This window comes from Scaptodrosophila lebanonensis, unplaced genomic scaffold, assembly GCF_003285725.1.
Source record: "Scaptodrosophila lebanonensis strain 11010-0011.00,11010-0021.00 unplaced genomic scaffold, SlebRS2 tig00000053-arrow-pilon, whole genome shotgun sequence".
Lineage (NCBI taxonomy): Eukaryota > Metazoa > Arthropoda > Insecta > Diptera > Drosophilidae > Scaptodrosophila > Scaptodrosophila lebanonensis.
This window is the reverse complement of record NW_022060548.1, coordinates 1,668,152-1,689,189: the sequence shown is the minus strand read 5'-3', so window position 1 is coordinate 1,689,189 and position 21,038 is coordinate 1,668,152. Positions and strand designations below refer to the sequence as shown.

General features: G+C 38.8%; 5 protein-coding genes across 5 annotated transcripts; 2 read left to right on the top strand and 3 right to left on the bottom strand.

The window, feature by feature from the left end:
• Positions 1-3,565: 3,565 nt before the first annotated feature.
• Positions 3,566-4,136, bottom strand: LOC115623771. The gene is made up of 3 exons (XM_030518306.1): positions 3,983-4,136; positions 3,857-3,913; positions 3,566-3,799 (listed from the first exon to the last, which is right to left on the bottom strand). Exons 1-3 carry the CDS (start codon positions 4,134-4,136, stop codon positions 3,684-3,686), a joined length of 327 nt encoding a protein of 108 aa, XP_030374166.1. The 3' UTR covers positions 3,566-3,683.
• A 535-nt stretch (positions 4,137-4,671) lies between these two features.
• Positions 4,672-6,625, top strand: LOC115623490 (RNA polymerase II-associated factor 1 homolog). Its single transcript, XM_030517863.1, has 3 exons — positions 4,672-4,821; positions 4,889-5,855; positions 5,919-6,625. The coding sequence occupies exons 1-3, from the start codon at positions 4,748-4,750 to the stop codon at positions 6,540-6,542; spliced, it is 1,665 nt and encodes a 554-aa protein (XP_030373723.1). The 5' UTR covers positions 4,672-4,747; the 3' UTR covers positions 6,543-6,625.
• Positions 6,626-6,918: 293 nt separating this feature from the next.
• Positions 6,919-10,013, bottom strand: LOC115623489 (zinc finger protein 721). The gene is made up of 2 exons (XM_030517862.1): positions 8,885-10,013; positions 6,919-7,707 (listed from the first exon to the last, which is right to left on the bottom strand). The coding sequence occupies exons 1-2, from the start codon at positions 10,011-10,013 to the stop codon at positions 7,151-7,153; spliced, it is 1,686 nt and encodes a 561-aa protein (XP_030373722.1). The 3' UTR covers positions 6,919-7,150.
• A 1,458-nt stretch (positions 10,014-11,471) lies between these two features.
• LOC115623924 (coiled-coil domain-containing protein 39) lies at positions 11,472-15,037 on the top strand. The gene is made up of 5 exons (XM_030518481.1): positions 11,472-11,896; positions 11,966-12,113; positions 12,176-13,984; positions 14,261-14,800; positions 14,870-15,037. The coding sequence occupies exons 1-5, from the start codon at positions 11,645-11,647 to the stop codon at positions 14,968-14,970; spliced, it is 2,850 nt and encodes a 949-aa protein (XP_030374341.1). The 5' UTR covers positions 11,472-11,644; the 3' UTR covers positions 14,971-15,037.
• Positions 15,038-16,442: 1,405 nt separating this feature from the next.
• On the bottom strand, positions 16,443-20,434 carry LOC115623917. The gene is made up of 6 exons (XM_030518473.1): positions 19,922-20,434; positions 18,983-19,859; positions 18,829-18,932; positions 17,615-18,294; positions 17,353-17,553; positions 16,443-17,190 (listed from the first exon to the last, which is right to left on the bottom strand). Exons 1-6 carry the CDS (start codon positions 20,363-20,365, stop codon positions 16,461-16,463), a joined length of 3,036 nt encoding a protein of 1,011 aa, XP_030374333.1. The 5' UTR covers positions 20,366-20,434; the 3' UTR covers positions 16,443-16,460.
• Positions 20,435-21,038: the final 604 nt, after the last annotated feature.

Here is a 21,038-nt window from a genome sequence, read left to right as displayed (position 1 = left end):
TTGCAATAAACCGCAAAACCTATTGTTGACCAGCAGTACGTACATAGTACAGAGGCATATAGCGCGAAATCTTAAACAATTTTAGCTAATATTATTAGCTAATATTTATTTTTAACTAATTGTGTAATAAATGAAATTATTTTTATACAAAATACATAAGTACACATACATTAAAATATTATTAAGATCGTTTTTGAAATTAAAGTGGCTTTGAATAAAAATAATCTCACAATTGAGGCGTGGAAAAGAATTAAGCTATTTAAATGAGGTTATAAAATTATACTGTTTGCTAATTTGTGGTAAAGAATAAATAAAGAAATTTTAATTTAAAGGGACCTCAAAAATCACCAACTACTACATACATAAGCGTTGTAAGCTTTTTGTGCTTCATTTTTCTTACATAAGTTGTATATCATACATAATAAGCAGATTTCTTCACATTCGGAATTAAATTATAAACATCCATCTAGAGTACTGGTCGAAAAGTTGTAATAATTAAAGCAGAAAACTGCTTCAAGCGATATTTACCTTAAATTTTTGGAAAATGCAATTATTATAATTATTTAGCTCACCTTTCAATGAAATTGTGGTAATGTTTTTGTTATTCCAAGTCAGGAACGAATCGCTATTCTTGGTATCATCTTTTCGGTTCTCTCAAACACAGCCAGGACGTAAAAAATGCGTTAAATAGGTAACTAAAGGCAAACAGCCCATGTATCCTTTTTAGGCACACGTACACTCTTTCTCAGCAAAATCGAATATTACTAGCTGGCTATAAATTTGTAAAATTAAATATTTTGTTGATCCTCGCGCTGCTGCCGCTCGCTATGAACATAAAACGGATACTGAACGCAATGCCAGGCCAGTTGTTTTCTTCACACTTCACTTAACGTGCCGAAAAATAAAACTCTAGTAGTTTCCACACACATACACGAACACACCAACACACACAGACACACACGCACGCAATCGCGATCTGGCGCGATCAAAAGAAAAAGATATAAATATATTAAGCAAACAGCACTGAATTAAAAAAGAATTGCGACCGCGACTAAAGCGCGCTTTATTTGCTCAAAGAATTTAGCGCTTGTTGCGAAATGAAAAACGTTTTTGAAACTGAAACAACGCGCGCCACTCGCCGAGTGTCAAGCATTAAGAGATCCCAGCTAAGCACAAAAAGCGACACTTCGATGACGACAGCAACGACGACTGAGCCGACGATTGCCGATAACAGCCGATGATGGGACATTGTTCTGAACGTGCATGGAAACTTTTATTGTTGTTGTTGTTTTTGTTGTTGCTGTGCCGTGCATGCACTGCCAATTTGCAGATGCCCGAGGATGGGGCTTAACGCGATTTTGTTAAGTTATGCTAACTTATTTACTTGATGGGCGAAACGATTTTTAACATATTTATTAAATTGTCTGAAGATTTGTTTATTGGTTAATTTAATCGACGGCCTTCAGCGTATCCTTAAATTTGCCTAAATTTCGGACACCTTTAAGTTGGTTGATCTGTAAATGAATTATTATTTTTTGCATGGACTGAGAATGTATTAAATAAGTTTGGTTTCGCTTTTTTTGCAAGCTAATAATATTAGTTTCAGCCACAGCCACGCTCCATTTAAAGTTTTTATACTCTTCACTGACAAGTCTAAGGGCATACATATTATTTTTGGTACGTCTGTCGAGGCAGCTTTTAACGTGCACCGATAATATGGGACCTACCATTCAGATCATTGTGTCGTATAGCTATCATAGAACGAAATAATTTTAAATTGGTTTTTGTATCAAGAACTTGTTTATTTATGATAAAAAGTATTGTGCTATGTCTCTTGTTGATGGCGAATGTGAACCATAACCAAATGCAAAAGAATTAAAAAATTGTCATAAAAAAAAGACAACACATTGCACATAGTATTTTTTTTTTGTAACGTAGGTGAATGATAAATAGGTTCTACACAGACTGCTTCTCCGTTTCGATTTTACTTTTCTATTTCGGACGCTAAATTTGTATTTGTATGTATCAGATGAAATAATAAAAATAATCAATTCTTTTCAGGAAAAATGTTATTGCAATTGTTTTTTATAAATATATTATTCAATTGTTTGTTTTGGTGTAGTAAAAAAAAGTTAAATAATAAATAGTGGTTTGTAATTCTACACAAATTAAAAGTTCTACTTGTATAATAAAAGCACTCTTGCCTAATTTTAAGATTTTTGACTTCTAATGTGAGAATATGTTAGAAGGGTTTTCAAATTTCGGTAACTTAAGCACAAATTTCTCCTTTGATACATTTTTAAGAAAATGAGACCACAATATCATATGATTATTAATTAACATTTATTGATTATTGTTAAACTCGTTTCAGGCGAATAAAAATGGAGAAAAAATAACTTTTGTTTGCACGGACTGATTGCAAATATTCAATTAGAATGTATGTCACGACTCATTAAGTTCAGATTTAACATTTGATCAGTATTAAAAAGCTTAATATGTATATAAAAAATACATATTTAAATAAAAACAAGCCTAATATACTCTTGTACATTTCATGAACATAAACATTATTTATTAGAACAAATACATTTTCATTTATTTAATTTAAATGCTAACAATATGGCAATTTTTATTTATTTTATAATATGAAACGTACATTGACTTCAAGAATTCGCAAATGGTTTTTTATACACATACGTGTATGTATTGTACATAAAATGTATGTATACATAAAATTTCAAATTAATAATAAATGCAAAAATATTTCCAAGAAATTATTTATTTAATTTAATTAAAACAAATTCAAGATTTATATTTAAATTAAATGTTTTTTTTTTTAATATAGTTGTATATTGACTTTAAAAACTTTTAAATCATGGTATGAGTAGTATTGTATCTTTGGTGCAATTAATTTCAACAGAAATTCGAAAAGCCTCTGTTTTTAATCTTTTCTTTCTTCTTATTTATCTTCTCTTTATCTATTTTCCTTATGACATATTCTCTGCTAATTTCCATTTATATTTACTTTTATTTGGCTTATTCCTTTTTTGTGATAAGTGAGCGAAAACATTTCGATCAGTTGCCAAACAAATGCTCACGCCAACTAATTTAAGCTAATTAGTTGTGACGATTATTTGATGAACTCATATTGGTATGATACAATAATGCCACACAGCTTTCATATTGATATCTAGTATATATATTATATACATGTAGAATGTCTCTGGTATCGTAAACTTAACCTTGTTATTGAACTTAACGTTTTTTGCTCTCTTTTTCACAGTAGCATCGATCAGCAATACGTGGAACAGGTGACAAATATTGAACAATAGGTATATTTTTCATGTTCATGTCGTTGTTTTGATCTTTTTAACTTTAACGCTAATTCAATCAAATTGCTGATTTGTATTTACTTATGAAATTTGCTATATGTGCAATATTTGTAAAAAGGCCAATTGAAATGTTGATTTGAATGAGCATTTTGTTTAGTACTTAGCGACTGGGAAACTAAAGTACAAATTATATTTACCTTTCATATGACCTGCTAAAATGTGAAATCGGTTAATTGTGCTAATTTGTGTTATGAAAAGTTTCCATTGCAACTAATTTTTCAGCTCATAAAGGTCGTTTAAGTACAATTCGTTAGAGAAATTAGTAAATAATAATCAAACAAAATATTTATATTACTCTGTGTAATCTTCACAACCATTGGTGCTTCCCCCATGTGCGCCTGGATGGGCTGGCGGCAATTCTTCCACCAGCATGTTCGCGGCCTGTTCATCGAAGGCCTTTTGGGCCGCTGCAGTCATACATTTTTTAGTGACAGACACTAGCTTTTTGAATAAAAATCACTTACAAATGTAGTTGGGATTGCGAATAAAAGTGTGTTGTTTTCGCCAGCGTTTTCCTTTTGCTATGATTATTAGAATAACGAATTAAAAAGTAAATGTAATGGCTATACACTATAGCTATACCCACTTACCATGATTCGCAGTCCTAGCTGATACATCATGGTTTTCAACAGAATGCTCGGCTTCATGGTCTTTTGCGATACTACTCTTGTGAACACAGCGTATTCCAAAAATTGACACAAAAAGTGCCAGCAATACAAAAATCCTGATGAGCGTTTGAAACATTTTTTGCGTACTGTTAAAAAAATACATTATAGATCCAACTAGAGAGCATTTAGTGTAACATTTCTATTTATTTACGGCTTTTAAGTGTCTAGCGTGTGTCGAATTGTTTTGTTTACTACTGTAAAGCCAATAAGTTCCCAGACTATATACCTATTGCTCGTTCGTAACAATTAGCGAAACAATTAAATTTTACATTAACAATTATTTTTAAAATGTTCTATATCCGAACCAATTCTGCTACAGAAATATTATAGCAATCAGTTTTTGATATGCATAGCAACTGCCACTTATCGATACATTTGCGCTTCATATAAAGATTTAAAATTTAAACTAATATGAACAAATTGTATTTATTATTTATTTCCTTGCCAAAACGACTTTTTTATAATTGTAATATATTATGCTTTGCATTTTTATATTAAGTTTTGCATTTGAACACGGTAATATTTGATTACCGATTGACCTGTGACTTTGCGATATCAGTGAAAAAGTAACAGATACATGATCTAAGTTCATCTCTAGCGTGGACATATCGCATTTTCTTAAGTTTGCCAAAATTTTAATTTTTTGAGACTTTATGTGTGTTTATTTTTAATTAATTAAAAGATAAGATGCCGCCTACCATTAACAATTCGGCGCTTAACAGTGCTGCCGAGAAGCGCCCCCAGCGTCAAGCGGAACGCAAGTAAGTAGCGGTGTTTTAAAGTGGCCGACGCGTGAGCGACTCAATTTGGTTTATTTTTTGCACTCAGATCAGAAATCATTTGCCGCGTCAAATACGGCAACAATCTGCCGGATATACCCTTCGACTTGAAATTCCTGCAATATCCCTTCGACAGCCATCGGTTTGTGCAATACAATCCCACCTCTTTGGAGCGCAATTTTAAGTACGATGTGCTGACCGAGCACGATTTGGGTGTTACGGTTGACTTAATTAATCGCGAACTCTACCAAGCTGACTCAGTGACTTTGCTGGATCCTGCAGATGAGAAGCTGCTAGAGGAGGAAACACTTACCCAGACAGATTCGGTGCGTTCACGACAACATTCGAGGACGGTATCCTGGTTGCGGAAATCCGAGTACATATCGACGGAACAAACGCGCTTCCAGCCACAAAATCTGGAGAATATTGAAGCCAAGGTGGGCTATAATGTCAAAAAATCGCTGCGCGAGGAGACTCTGTATCTGGATCGCGATGCACAAATCAAGGCAATAGAGAAAACGTTCAGCGATACCAAAAACGAAATCACCAAGCACTACTCCAAGCCGAATGTGGTGCCAGTAGAGGTTCTTCCAATCTTCCCAGACTTTACAAACTGGAAGTATCCATGCGCACAGGTCATTTTCGATAGCGATCCGGCGCCGCAAGGCAAAAATGTACCCGCCCAACTGGAGGAAATGTCGCAGGCCATGATACGTGGTGTGATGGACGAGAGTGGCGAACAGTTTGTTGCTTATTTCCTGCCCACAGAGACAACGCTGGAGAAGCGTCGTGCCGATTTTGTGGCCGGTGAGCTGTACAAAGATGAGGAGGAGTATGAATATAAAATTGCGCGCGAGTACAACTGGAATGTCAAGACAAAGGCGTCAAAGGGCTACGAGGAGAACTACTTCTTTATCATGCGCCCCGATGGCATCTACTACAATGAACTGGAGACGCGTGTGCGCCTCAACAAGCGTCGCGTTAAAGTGGGCCAGCAACCCAACAATACGAAATTGGTGAGTGCCCTAATTCTCCCATTTGTTGAAAACGTATTTCCTAACATACATATTTGATTCTAGGTGGTCAAACATCGGCCCTTGGATGCCATGGAGCATCGCATGCAGCGTTATCGTGAACGTCAACTTGAAGTACCCGGCGAGGAGGAAGAGGAGGTTGAAGAAGAAATGGACGTTGATGAGCAAGCGGCTGGCGAAAAGGAGCAGTCAGCGTTGGCTCCCTCAACAGCAGCAGAGGGAAAAGAAGGCTCAACGACACCTGCAGCTGATGGTGAAACTGATCAAGCTGCTGCACAAACAGCACGTGAGCGCCAATCACGATCACGCACGCGGTCGGGTGGATCGCGCTCTCGCAGCCGTAGTGCCAGCGGAAGTGGCAGTGCTGCCAGTCGTAGTCGCAGCCGTAGTCGTAGCCAGTCCAGTACTCGCTCGAAATCTGGCTCACGATCGCGCTCCAATACGCCCGCCGCCTCTCATAAGTCTGGCTCACGCAGTCGTAGTCGCAGCGCAAGTGGCAGCCGCAGCCGTAGCCGCAGTGCTAGTGGCAGTCGTAGTCGCAGTGCCAGTGGTAGCCGTAGTCGCAGCCGCAGTGCTTCCGGATCACGTTCTGGCTCTGCATCACGTTCGCGCAGTGGCTCTCCCAGCGGTTCCGGCTCCAGCTCGGGCAGCGGCTCTGACGAGGATTAAAAAACTATGATTTGGACATAATGCATCTATTGTAATTATTATATTTTACGCCATAAGAAATAGTACACGAAAACAATAACAAATTGTGCTAACTTTAATAATTGCGATATCCACCGTAGGCATATTAACGTTTGTCTTTATTAACCAGATCGCCAACAAATCTAAGCAATAGTCAGACTGGCAAATAATTGGGGCACACATTTGTTCAATTTTCCAAGCATGTCATGAAGTTAAATTTTATGCGAAAGAACAATTCTTCTCGATTAAATTTAGTTTGCCTGTTTGACCGTACAATCAAAAAGTTTATAGTAAAACGGAGCCGACATTGATGGAAAGAAAAACTTTAAGAAAAGCTGAATCTTATGAATCGGGGGAGTATGAGAATAAGAGCTTAGTTCCTTGGGAACGATTAGAAATCAGCTTTTTACTCAGCATTAAAATTTGTTTAACTATTTCAAACTTTTTCCTCTGATCTAAAACTGTTGGAAATACGCAATTTGTAATAAATTTGTATTGAAATTTTTTACATATTGCAACAATTATTTAATTGATTTGTAAAATTAATAATTAATATGCCTACTGTGAATGCTCTTATATGCTGATTACCGTTACGTGGAGTCCATCAGAAACCGGCCGAACAGCTCACTGGCCGGCACACCATTGGCATCAGCTGGCGTCTCCTCTCTGGCGGCGACTAATTGTGGCGAATAGAGACGCAAACGTTCCAGTTGCTGCAATGGGGAATCGCTTCCATTGTAATTGCAAATGCTAACGATATTAGTCTCCGGCTGATGCTGTTGCTGCTCCAGAGCCCCAATACCCAACTTCTGACAGCTCTCCACAACAATATCATCGATGGCCTGCGAGAGCAGAGCCTCATTCTGCTCGACGGCGTCCACACAACTGCCATTGATGGCAGCTATTTCCGCGCTTGCCGGTGAATGCTGCACTGCATCCGCCTCGTTGCTGGCATTGCACTCCAGAAATGCTTGAATCAACTGTTCCGGCGACTGGGCCTCGCCGCTGCCAGCAGGCACACATTTGTGGGTGCGCTGGGACACCTTATAGCGAAAGCTCTTCTGGCACAGCTCACACTTGTAGGGCATGACGCCAGTATGGATTCGTGTGTGCACGAGAAAGGAAACACGCTGTCGAAAGCACTTTCCTGCCAATTATAATAGAGAGCAATTGTTAGTCACCTAATCGTTGTTAAACTTCTCCAAACCACTAATTGTTGATTCTGACAAAAAAAAGCTAAGCTAGATCTGCAGCTAGTTTCCAATTTCATGTTTTGTTACAATTTTAAAACCTGTAATCTATTCTCTAGGCTCATGAAAAATATAAATTTAATGCAAAACTAAATTGTAGAAAACTCAATGGATGAGCAGGAAAAGAAACCTTTTTAATTCGAAACTTGATTATTTAATAATCAAGCACATTAAAAGTATTCCCTAAATATATTTACATAGTAATATTATTTAGAACTAAAGCTTAGCTTATTAATGTATTCTCTTACCACATGTGGAAGTACATAAACAACTTTAATGCCGTACAAAATTTTAAAGAACTACTATATAGTTCTTGATCTATATCAAATGGAAATGCTTTCTAATTGGAAGTTCATCGAAACCAGTTATTTCGACTCAACACAGGCATCTGCCTTTTTAAGGATGATTCTGAAATTGTATATATTAATCGTGCTCTTCATTATCTATTTTTAGCTTTTCAACATATTTTCTTTAGATAAAACTTTGTTTAATCTTTTGATTAGTTTTTAAAAGTGATTGAATCAAAAATCTTTTTTGTTTGGTGTGTAAATGATTAATGATTCATATGATGATGATATGATGATAAAACTTTGTTTAATCTTTTCATCAGTTTTTTAATAAAAAGTAACTTAAAACTGGAAACGATTGAATCAAAAATCGTTCATGTTTGGTGTGATAATGATTAAGTTCTTCATCTCCTGTCACTATAAATATTAAACTTTTTAGGTTTTCAAAATATTTTCTTTAGATAAAACCTTGTTTAATCGTTTGATCAGTTTTTTAATAAAAAGTAACTTAAAACTGGAAACGATTGAATCAAAAATCTTTCTTGCTATTCAAAACATTTGTACATATTAGGAAGTTTGAGGTGCAAAATGTTGTTTAGATTTTTAAACAGCTAATCCGTTAATTCCTTCCTACTTGTCACTAACTAAAAACTAAAGTTAATTGAACCAAAAATCGTGTTTCTTTATCGTTTAACAATTAATAACGTATTCTGCTGCGGTTTTAATGATAAGTTTGTCGTTTTCTTTTTCATTAACTATTAATTCGAAGGCTTGTGGAAAAACTTACCGCACACCTCGCACCTGAAGGGCTTTTCCCCGCTGTGGATACGCTCGTGGTTGTGCAGCGTAGATAGCTCCTTAAAGGCCCGGCCACAGATAGCGCAAACGTGCGGCTTGATCTCACTATGATAGAGCAAATGCTTGTGATAGGACTGCTGGAAGGTGAAGGTGCGTGCGCAAATCTGACAAGTGTAGGGCATTTCGCCGGTGTGCAGGCGTTTGTGCTTCTTCAGAAAGTACTTAGTGGTAAAATTCTTGGCACACACATCACACTCCCATATCTTGGGATTAGCATCCGTGGAGGGCTCTGCTTCGTTCGTGACATTCCCGGTACTACCGAGAGCCGTTGGCACCGGTGGTTGTGTCAGCATACTCAATGCACCACTCAATGCATAGGGCTGTGTGGAAGTTGTGGCACCATTTAAGGTGGTTGCGCTGGCTAGCGCGTTGCTGCCGCCCAACGCATTCGCCTCCTTGTGGCGTATACGATCGCATATGTTGAGCTTGGGTGTATCGTTGACGTAGGGCAAGCCCAGCATGTGAACCACCTTCAGATGCAGACGAAGCGAACCCTTCATCTTGAAGGTCTTGGCGCAGAGATGGCACTTATAGGGCTCCTGGCAAGTTGTTGTTGTTGCCGCTGTAATGCTGTTGCTGTTGCACTCGACAACATTCTCATGCACCAGGCGGCAGTGCATGTCCCGAAGCTCGCTGTTTCGAAAATTGAACTCGCAAATGTCACAACTGGCAGGAATCTGGGCAATCGGATTACCACCTAGTGTTGGCTCCAAGTCCCTTTGACTTTTCGACGCTAATATTGGATGCTTGGCCGCTTTCTTGCCTTTCCGTTTCACAGTTGTTGCTGCTGCTGCTGCTGCCGTTGTTGTTGTTGCTGTTGCTGTTGCAGCTGTCGGAGAACTTGTCAATGTCGCTTGTGGCTCTGACATCATCATAAGACTGGTATGCGTAAACAAATGGATGGTTAGTTTGTCCAGACCCAAAAATAATTCGGCACATTGTGGAAAGGGACAGGCGAGTGGCCCATTGGCTGCCTTTATCAGACGCTGCTGCAATGCATCGATGCTCCCAAAACTGGGGACCGCACACAATGGACACAGCACCGACATTGTGCACATTTCAGTTAATATTGATTGATTGATTCAACTAAATTTAATGCACTTCTATTTCTAAAATTTTTCCAATTGTTTCCCGAACACAATTTTTGCCCATTTTCCATTCACTGATCTGCGGAAAATTTTAAGCGCAAAACGAAAGCATGCGTATTTTTTTCGTCGGCCCGTTGAAAAGATTTTCTAAAAATACTACAAATGAAAAAATATTGAAAAAGCTGCCGACGCGAACGACAATGACGATCTCAGCTCTCTCTCTCTCTCCCAATTTCTCTCTTCGAAATTCGAAGTATGCTCTCGATCTGGCCAGCAAACAGCTGAGCAGTATTTTAGCCATCAGATTTCAAAACCAATTGACTGTGGAAACCCCAAAGTTTTGAAATTAGAAATTTTGTGATGAAAATATTAAGTGGTCGCGCTCTCAGCTGCAAACTTGGAAATGTGAAACAATTTTCAAACAGTTTTCTGTTTTCGAAAATGAAAACAATGGAGCTCATCGTGTACAGCTGCCAACATATTTAATTTCTACACAATTTTCTTAGTATGCTTCCCACATACTATATGAACTGGCAAATTGACTAAAGAAATAATAAGACTATTGGCAAAGGCATTGAAGAATCTAACTAAAGCTCCAATCCAAATTCCAACTAAACTTTCCCACTAGTTGACTTTAAATACTTAACTTATATCTTGGCATTAATATATTCCACTTTAGAATTAAATTTTCTGTTCGCCAACAACAAATAATAATAAGACTTTCAAATTTACGCCTAACCCAATCATTTCTTTTTTGAAAACTTATGGTCAGATCACAATTATTGAAAGATTACTCTAATATTGTTGAATAGTGGCAGGTTAAAAATCAGAACGAATGCTTACAGCTTCGTCTTGATTTGTATTTCAAATTTAAGTACGAAATCAATGGAATTTGATTTAATTCAAGTACGAGTCCCATATCTTTTTTAAAAGAAGAATAAATGTCGCTTAACTGATTTTTATAGGGAGTTTTATTTTAAATATAGGAAAGGGAAGAGGGAAAAACTCTCCTCTTAATTTCGAATTTTTAAACTATAGGCCAAAGGTGCGCAATATAAAGTATAACCATAAAACCAAAAAATAATATTTTTCCAATTTTCTTTAGTTATTTATGTTTTTTTTTAATATAGACATTATTATTGATAAATATCCAATTATATATGTACATGTTCCCACATCGAAATTCTAGTTTGTTTTCAGCTCGCCTTAAAGTTTGGGTAAAATATAAATTTATTCAGAGGAAAATCGAATAATTTCAAGCCTAGTTGTTGGGGTTGTTAAGTCTAAAAATTCTTCTGCGCAACTCATTGCAGCCCCAACTTCTATAAACAAATTACCGTTGCTCAGGTCAACAGACCCCAAATAAACACGTTGCCAATGAAAGATGTATATATAAGATTTGTATACTCGTATATAATTCAATCATAGCTAGCCCAGCAAAATTCGCTGAGAAAAGTAATAACAGCAACACGTATATAGAAGCGTTGGAACCAAAAGAATACAATTGCTGGTTGAGTCGACGACAGAGACGGAACACGGCACTTTCTAAATTCCAAGCCCTTACTAATTAGTTAAAGTTGATTTAAGGAACACACCACAAGATGAATAAAACGGACGACATGAAGAGCGCATGGACGGATGACTTCAAGCTCGATGCGATGCGGGCCATGGGCTGGAACGTGGATGCCGATATTCCCATGGCGAATGACGAAAATCTGGCGATACTTCAGTCCATGGATGAGCTGCGAGCGCTGAAGTTTGATTTGCAGCAGAAGCTGAAGCAACTGGATGAGCGGGACAAGGCCATAGAGCGGCACAGACGCAACATTGACGCCACGGTCCAACAAAATATAGTGAGCTCTGAGGATAGGTCTTAAAAGTGCGAATTAGTCAAAAAAAAAAAACCCATCGACTATTTTCAGACCTTCTACAACACGGTGAAGAACGATGTCCTGAAGGAGGCACATAAAATGCAGCTCGTTATTTTGGAGCGCAACAAACTGAAGGAGGACCTGCGCAAAAATAAGAAGGAAATGGAGGAATACACCGAGCTTAGCGAGCGCATGCAACGTATGTGGATACTCGACAGTAGTGTTATATAAATGATTACAATTGTATTCTTCTTCCGGCAGGCACAATTGCGCAGAACAAGCACGAAATCGATGATATGACGTCGCGCATAAAAAGCTCCAAGACGGCGCTACTCGAGTGGACCGAGGCCATGGAGGATGGCAACAAGGGCTACGAGTTGATCGAGAAGTACTATCTGGATGATCAGCAGAAGGCGCGCGAGTTAAATACGCGTCGGCAACAGCTTCAGGCGGAAATTGATAAGAAACGGAAGGTGATCGTTCAACTGTACGATGAGCAGAACACGCTGGAGAAGAATCTAGAGCGTACGGCCTGTCTGTATCGGACAGCGCATCTGGAACGTCGCCAAATGGTGGAGACCTGGAAGCAGGCGGTCAATCAAATGACGCAACGTGAGACGGACATCCAACAGGGCGAGGAGGAGTGCTTGGCCTTGGAGGAGCGGGCGGAAACCAGGGCGGCGGACTACAGGGAATACGACAAACAACTAGACCGAATCATTGAGAACAATCGTGAAGTCGAAGCGACCATTGAGGAGCTGAACATGGAAACATCGGGCATGAAGGCACAATTACAGCAACTGATAGATGCTGGACGTCTGAAGGAGCGTGAGATCGAAGGCCTTCGCAAGGAGCTTGAAAATCTCTCCAATTCTGTGCATTTGCAGCGCCTGGAGAATCGCAAGCTCATTGGACAGCGCGACGCCAAGCTGGCTGAGATTGAGAAATCCACTGAAATGGTGCAGCAGATAACCGAACGCATGCAGGCCATGGAGAATAAGACGATGAATGCAGCGCAGCGCCTGCAAATTCTCGAGGATATGAACGACAGTGAGGACAAGCTGTTGCGTGATCTCACCAAGGAGCAGGACCGGGTGAACGATCTGCTGTTTCGCACTCAACGCCAAATTGACGAGCTGAAAGACGAGGAAAAGACACTGCTAGTGAACACAGATGCATTGCGCTCCACTCTGAACGCCATGCGACGCAGTTCCCGTGGTCTTGAGAAGGAGCTGCGTCGCCAAACGGAAATACACTACAACATGGCGTTCAAGTATCTGGAGGCTGAGCGTCGACTGGCGACCATGCGCGGCAGTCAGGTCGATCCCGAGGCGGAGGAGCGTAATCAGCAAACTCTGGCCGATCTAGAGCAGTATTATGCGAAGTTGCAGCGTCGATTGGTATCCACAGAGGCGCAAAACAAGAAGCTCAACTATAGCATGAACGCATTGGTCGGCGTCTATAACAACGATGCCAAGGAACTAGACCTGGTCAAGTTCAAGATCAAGGAGGCGCAGGTCTACTGCGAGGGCACCGTCAAGCGTGTGCGACAGAATCGCTTCGAAAACTCTGAGCTGATTGTGGAACTCAGTTTGGTGAAGATGCGCTGCCGTGACATGGAACTGGGCATCGAAGGCTGCGAAAAGGGCACCTATGATCTGGCTCAGCATCGTCTGCAATTTCAGCGTGCGGTCAAGGATCGCTTTGTGGAGCTGCGCAGCCAGGAGGATGTGCTTAACCTAAAGCGCAAACATTTGTCCGAAGAGCTGAGCACCTTGCGTGCCGATCTTGGCGAACGTAAGAAACACATCGAAGCTGTACGTGCCCGCTTCGAACTGACCTCCCGACTTCTCGGCACCAATGATGACGGCACTGTTGTGACGGCCACACAGCTGAAGGTGGAGAGCGCCCAGGAACGTCAGCTGCTCGCCGATCAAGGGGATGCCCTGAACAAGAAGGTGCTAAAGGCTGAGGCCGAAGTTGTCGCTTTGGAGAACACGCTACGTCAATTCGATCGCTCTAATGACAATTATCGCCAAACCTTCAAGAAAGCCGACGAAAGCTCGAAGGGTAAGTACAGGGGGATGCTCCCTATAGAGGGGGGTTTCCCAAGGGGTTTTTTAATAGCTAGGACGGCCAAACTTTGTATGTAGATTGTAGATATTGTGATATTCATACTCAGAGCAAATATATGGTATGTTTCTGAAGATACCTTAAGAAAATTCGGTTAGTTATAGGTTTGTAGAATCGTAGAGCTGTCTTAATGAATACATATGTACATAAATATATTCGTGCACGATCTTTATGATAATAATCGTCTCCTCAATCATATTGCCATCCACACAGCCCAAGAAAAGGCCGAGGAGGAACTGAAAGAATTGCAAGCGACTTTTTGCAATGATCTGAACAAGCTAAAGTTTCTGCGTTGCAAGGTTCAGCGTTACGATGCCCAACAGGAACAGCAGAAAGCGGAGCAGGACGAACTATTGAAGAAGGTAGAGGCCGCAAAACAAAAGCGGGCAGAAAATTCAGAGCTGTTGGAGAAACTACGCAAGGAACTGGAAGAGCAGCACACGAAAATGGATCGTGCCGCTCGGGAGATACGCCAAGCGCTCAAAGAGATCAAACAGAGACCGATTAGTGATGATTTCCTGGAGATGTTCGAACGAGATTTAGATTTGCAGGAGCTGGAGAATCGCAATACGAAGGCATTAAACTTGCTCGCCGACATGGCCGCCAGCGACGAGGACGGTCCCGAAATTATACACTACATGCTACGCAAAGGACTCAAGTTGCCGCAGCATTTGAAGCGCACACGCAGCTGCGTATCCTGGAAGAGCGCTTCATCATCATCCATGGATGCCTCATACATCTCGTCGCTAAAGGGTGAGTGGCAGATAACAGAAAACGTTTGTTAGCGCTATTTATTTCTAAACTTCTGACTACTTTACGCAGGTTTCAGTGCACGATCATCGGCCTCTGATATGAGCTCGGCTAAGGATGACTCTTCGACGCATCTAAGCGTGGTTTCACTTAATTTTCCCGATAAAATATGATTACTTAATCCAGATGAATACGCTGCTGTCTAAATAAAACTAAATACAATTTACTTCGAATATACTACTTATGTATATAGCATGTTTGAACATACATATATTCTTGATCAGCATGATGAGAAAAATCGATCTAGACATGCCCGTCCATCTGTCCGTCCGTCTGTCTGGATGAACGCCTGGATTTTGGAAACGGTTGAGCGAACATTAACAAAACTTGGTATGTAGACGCTCCTTGTCCCTAGTTTATCCGAGTTCATTTTATTTTTTGGATTTTCATCCCCTCTCCCCGAATTTCGCCAATACTGTCTACATTTTCAAAAATAAATAAACCAAACTTTTCACACATAGTTATTATATAATTATCTACTTTTGATTCAAATTTCATCAAGTTAATTGTAATTCGGTTAATTCTAAGAAAAGTTATTAGCGAAATAATTTCACTTTCAAGTTAGCTCTTCCCCTTCTTTTTGCTTCTGCTAGAGGAAAATAGGGTCGGAAGTATGTCTGGGTACAGGGTATTTCACTGTCCAGCTTGCTCGACTGTAGCGTTCTCTCTTGTTAGATTTAAAAAAAGACTAGCCGCCCCTTACTACTTCGCATACTTATCGAGCTTTGCTTAATCTGATACTTTCTCGAGAAGAAGTGGCGTACTATTTTACATCTTATCTTTTAGCAATTACTCGGAGTATATTATTGTTTGGTATTTATTATTAGCACTTTATTTTTCCTTAATAATTTTACAAAGAAAACCACATTTCCCAAATTTTGTTTGTCTTCATTAATTTAAATATTTAAGACCTATACACGGCGCTCTGATGCCTGTCTGAAGTCGTAAAGATGCATTTCAACTGCCTCATCCAACTTTCAAACATAACTAGAATACAGTTCCAAAGGATTATTTATAGAACTATCCATGAAGGGCTTTTACATTTAGTTGACTATTGTTACACTGTTAATCGCACACCATTTTGAAGTTATGGAAGCCTTATCCCACCAGACAATAAACTAAACATAACGACAAATTTGTAAAAATTTACATAAGAGGCTGCAGAGAGGAACTTCAAACCTCTAAGATTTATAAATTCCTGATCAGTTTTATGGGGAGTCCCCTTAGACTCTCTTATATAATTTTTTTTTTTTTTTCATTTTCCCCCCACTTTCGAGTTCTGTACTAGTATTGGTTTAAATTCTTCAAATCAGCTTACAATAGGAACTGTTTTTTAACTTATTAACCCACTATTAAAATGGACCTTTCCTCCCTCCCTATTAAATCTCTGAAAGTAAGTTAAAAACTTGTCAGTCCATTTTGTTATCTTCACCCTGTTGAGAGTCATAGAAGTAAAAAATCACCCAAAGTCTTTGACATGGTTATCTTTAGATTCCCCCAAAATTAGAAATATTCTCTTAAGCGGTTGTAATGCAAGTTGTTTTTATTTTACAATTCAGATACAAGAAAACCGACTATGGGCCTATGTATGTTTATGGGATGATTATTCTTCTACATTATCATCGTCACCGAGCCATGGAATAAGCGGTTTAAGTAACTCACGCCACTCATCATGATCCCAATATTCACTTGATGGCGCAAAAGTCTTATTTAATAAAGTATTGGAAACAATCAAATGGCCGTTTTGTAATCTAATTAAATGTGGTAGTAAAAATCGTATACCCTCGTCTTCATAATAAATTAGTATCTGTTCTCTTGTATTTTCTATTTCCTTTTCGCTCCTGGAAACATGATTTCTTATCAAGTTAGCATATCTATGATGTAATTGGGAGCCGCTTATTTCTGTCTCCAATTGAAGTTTCATTATCATTTCTTTCCATGTTTCAAAAGAGCTCAGTTTTGTATCGATATAAATGTGCACAACAGATATAAGCGATAGTTTATTGTTCTCATGCTCTTCCCCAAACGTCCTCAAGCGACCCATTAAGGCATCATAGGTAATGTGTTGCGCCAAGAAGCACTCGTACATGTACTTAACATTTGGATGATCATATGGTGCCTGAACTAAAGTCCACCATTCATCTTCCCAACTATTGGTAGTACGACAAGCCAATAAGATTCTGCCTATTCGTATTTTAATTAAATGATCCATCGAGTTGCGAACGTATTTCGGCTTCTCTTCTGAGTATTTTTTATGCTCTCTTATTAGTTTTGTTATGAAGCCTTTATTTACTTTAAGAGGTAAGATGTCGAATCCTTTAATATCCATCGACCTGTGGAAATAATAAGATAGAATATTGAGTATAGCTATCGGGTTTGTCAAATGTAAAATAAAGTTTATATGCTTCTCTTCAGAACAATGTTTGTCATCTTGTAGATGAGATGAAGGCCGAATTGTTATTCTCATTACTGGTTATAAGGCATTTTTTGCTCACCATTCATCTCCTGCCGGAACTTCATAGGGAAGCAGTTTTTCGATAATGAAACGCGCCAGTAATTCAGAATCGTCTATATATTTATACATCATATAAGGCCATACATTGAAAGGTGCCGTAAGTTTCAAAATTGCCTCTGCATAGTTCAAAATCGTTTCATCGGTAGGATCTTCCGTCCTATGCTCTAAAACTTGTCCAAACCTTTGTAATTAAAAATTAAGATTCAAAAACAAATGTACAAGTTTTAATTGAAATCACTTACAGTGTTTTTGATTCATAGCATAGGTTGCCCATGGAAATATTAATTTCCATTGCCGAACGAAGCATTTGGAAAAGGACACTTTCATTTGCCAAGGTACTTTCACTGAACAAAATGGCCATCTTATATGTAATCAGTTTTGAGCCATCTTTAAGAAGTTTAGAAGGGTCCAGTCGGAACCTTCTTAGCTGGCCCCACGCATTGACTCTCTCTATGACAAAATAATCGACACTTTTCATCCGAACAAATTCCTGCTCTTCTTCTGTTGTACACTCTAATTTGTCAAGAAAGTGTTCCTGAATGTCTCTTAGGCTTGTACATTCGGAAAGAAACTCTTCATCCAAACCGTATGCCTTGCGACAGAGATGCCATGGAGAAGGATTATCATCAAAGTTGCATGATGAGATAAACGCTGCTATGAAACGGAACCAGCCGTGTTTTGAGACACGTGGTTCATAATTTACGAGTTGGTTAACCTTGTCCACAATGCTCATGTTGTTAACATCACTTCTTTTATTCTGAAGTACCAATTTGCAAAGCTGTTTACTAATGTTGCAAAGTTCATTGTTTTCCGAATTGACTACTTTATACAAAAAAGCCCAATGGTCTTTAAAAGCATCGTCTTCATAAAATATATTTTGAATCAATTTGTCATATTCTTTCAGTGATGGTACGAAATCGATCTGAAATACAGTTTTGCAATGGCAAGAACACATAAATTAGGAAACTCAAGAAGTTAAAACTAGAATCGAGCGGTCCCGACTCTTAAATGCTCTTCACTCCACAAAACAAGTAGAAGGCCAGAGTTAAGCAAAAGCAGCAACAACAACAACTGCTAGCAAAGCATGGGCAGAGATTACATAAAGCGTTATAACTTCCTTTGAAATTTACCTATCGCGATAAACACATAAGCACTAGCCGAATGTAACTGTAGAATTTGAAAAACAAAAATTCCAAGAATCACTGATTGCAGTGTAGTGGGGGGATAGAGACAAATTTTGAAATAAGTACACTTGTATTGCGTACACATATGTATTAGACATCTGCTCTTATAGTCTTGGAATACGGACAGAGGGAAAGACAGACACGGCTAAATCGACTCGTCTTGTCATGCTGATCAAGAATATAATCTTTGTGAGGTCTACTACGCCTCATTCTGCCTGTTAAATTTTTCACTTTTACGTACAGAGTATAAAAAGAGTAAAATATAAACTTACCCCAGTAAAAACCAATATAAAATCTCGAAATGATCCACGAACTCTTGAATGTTCGATTTGCTTAACCCAATCATTTAGCTTGACAAAGGCATTCCCTGAAATCTCTGCAAATCGCGAAATTAAGTACGAAATTTTGAATGTTTAAACTACTTACCAGGACATTGTATTGATTTCGACCAATTAATAAAGTTCTTCATCCAGTATATACGAGCGTTCGTGCGGAAATTATAAAAACCTAAAAGGACTATTATTGTATTGTATTGGTTACGATTAACCCATTTAGGGCAAATTGTGGGCAATAAATAGACGCCGGGACTATGAAGCTCCCTTCCGTTCGTGGCCCAAACAAACTCAGACAACAAGTTTAATCGTATCAGCAGATCCATAGAACCATATTCTATAATAAATTGCAAAGCTCTGTGTCGGAGTTTTATGTTGGTGTCTTCCTTAAACAGTTTCGTAAGTAAATCACTCAGAATCCGTGTTTCCATAGTTGTGGGCTTTTTAATTAATGGCGGTAGCAGGTTTAAAAATTCAGACACCAACTTTTGTAAATTTTTCACCTCTGCACCTAGCGAACGCTGTACTTCCAAATCGGTTGGAATTGAAACATCCGAATTATTTTTGGCCACTCCGACAAAACTAACATCCGTTTCATCCAGCTCTTCGATCCCATCGTACAGCTTCAGCTTGCAAGCAACAACAGTATCAATTGACGAACTGGGGCCATCATATTTTGGCGCTTCATAAACTAGTATACTTTTTGCCTTGAGTTTTTCATTCGATGTGGGCTTAATAAGCGCCGACTCCCATTGTCTTTCTTCATTAAACAATTTAATCTGATAGTCTTTTGCAACGTCGGAAAGTACCAAATGCAACATCGTTTTACAACAAAAGGGTATTTTCTCATTGCAACAATGGATGATGTTTACTCGCTCGTTCGCATTGAGAATGCCTGTCGAGAAGACTGTTTCTCCGATTTTGCACCGATTGGCGCCTTCTATTATAAAGGGTGTAAAAGCTAAAGCAACCTTTATCGAAATATTAGAATATATTAAGGTGATGAATCAGCTATACAGATACAAACACTTACCATATCATTCCTTTCAAAGTTCTGGGTAATCACTTCATCCAGTGGCAACTGAACCAAATCAGGAGTTACATTTTTCTTCAGTTCCTCTAAGTGTGCTATTACTTCTGTATCTTTAGTCTTAGCAATGCAATAGCTGCCCAATACAAATTTGAAAGTGATATGCTCACTATCAACGGCCTTTATTTCAAGACATACTGGCTCAAAGTTTAGTTTGCTGTCATTTCCCACATATTGGAGTGTGTTTGGAGATACAAGATAACGATCATAACCTTTGTACTGCTGAACCAATTGACACACAAGCTGTATCCGACTGGTAATTGGCTTAGAGCACGTTAATGTCAGCTCTGTCGCATTCAGAGGTGCACCAAGCCCCTTGCTTAATGGGAAGAATTTATAATGCGGCGATGGTTGTGCCGTGATCTTCAAAACCGCAGGCCACGCCATAACGAATGGATTTTGGTTAATACGAGTATTAAACACCCGTAAATACTCGTACTTGTATGTATCACAGGATGTTGTTTTGGTATTTATAAGAAATACATACGTCGACGACCAATCTATACAAAACAATGGTTTCCGAAGATTAGATTAGTGATATTAATAAATATCGATACATCGATGTATCGATTTTTCAAACAAGCTATCTTGTCTTCATTAAACCACTAACCATACAACATACAGCTCCCATTCGGCAAATACCCGAACAGCTATGGGAGCTGTCGCTCACAATTTCGATGGGACGTTTTCGTTGTATGAAATGAAGCATCTATGTATATGTTGAATGGTTAGTGTCGATGTTTTTTATATCCCTAAGAGCAGCAACCATCGATGACAAATTTACAGATATATGGCGATTTTCGTTTCAATGTAGGAAATCGATGAGCCTACATCTCTAATTAAGGGGAACAACGAACTTTGTTTCAGATCTTTTGATTACAATTTCATTCGGACAAGGCATAATAATAGTCACGGGGGCCACAAATCATTGTTTAAAATAATATTAACTCTTTTTCATTTATGAAATTTTTCTTTATTTTTCGTTTTCATTTTGCTTGTATGTTTCTTGTTTTTGCTGATTTCTTTGTTGCTGCTGTTCTTTTGATATTAAAAACAGCTA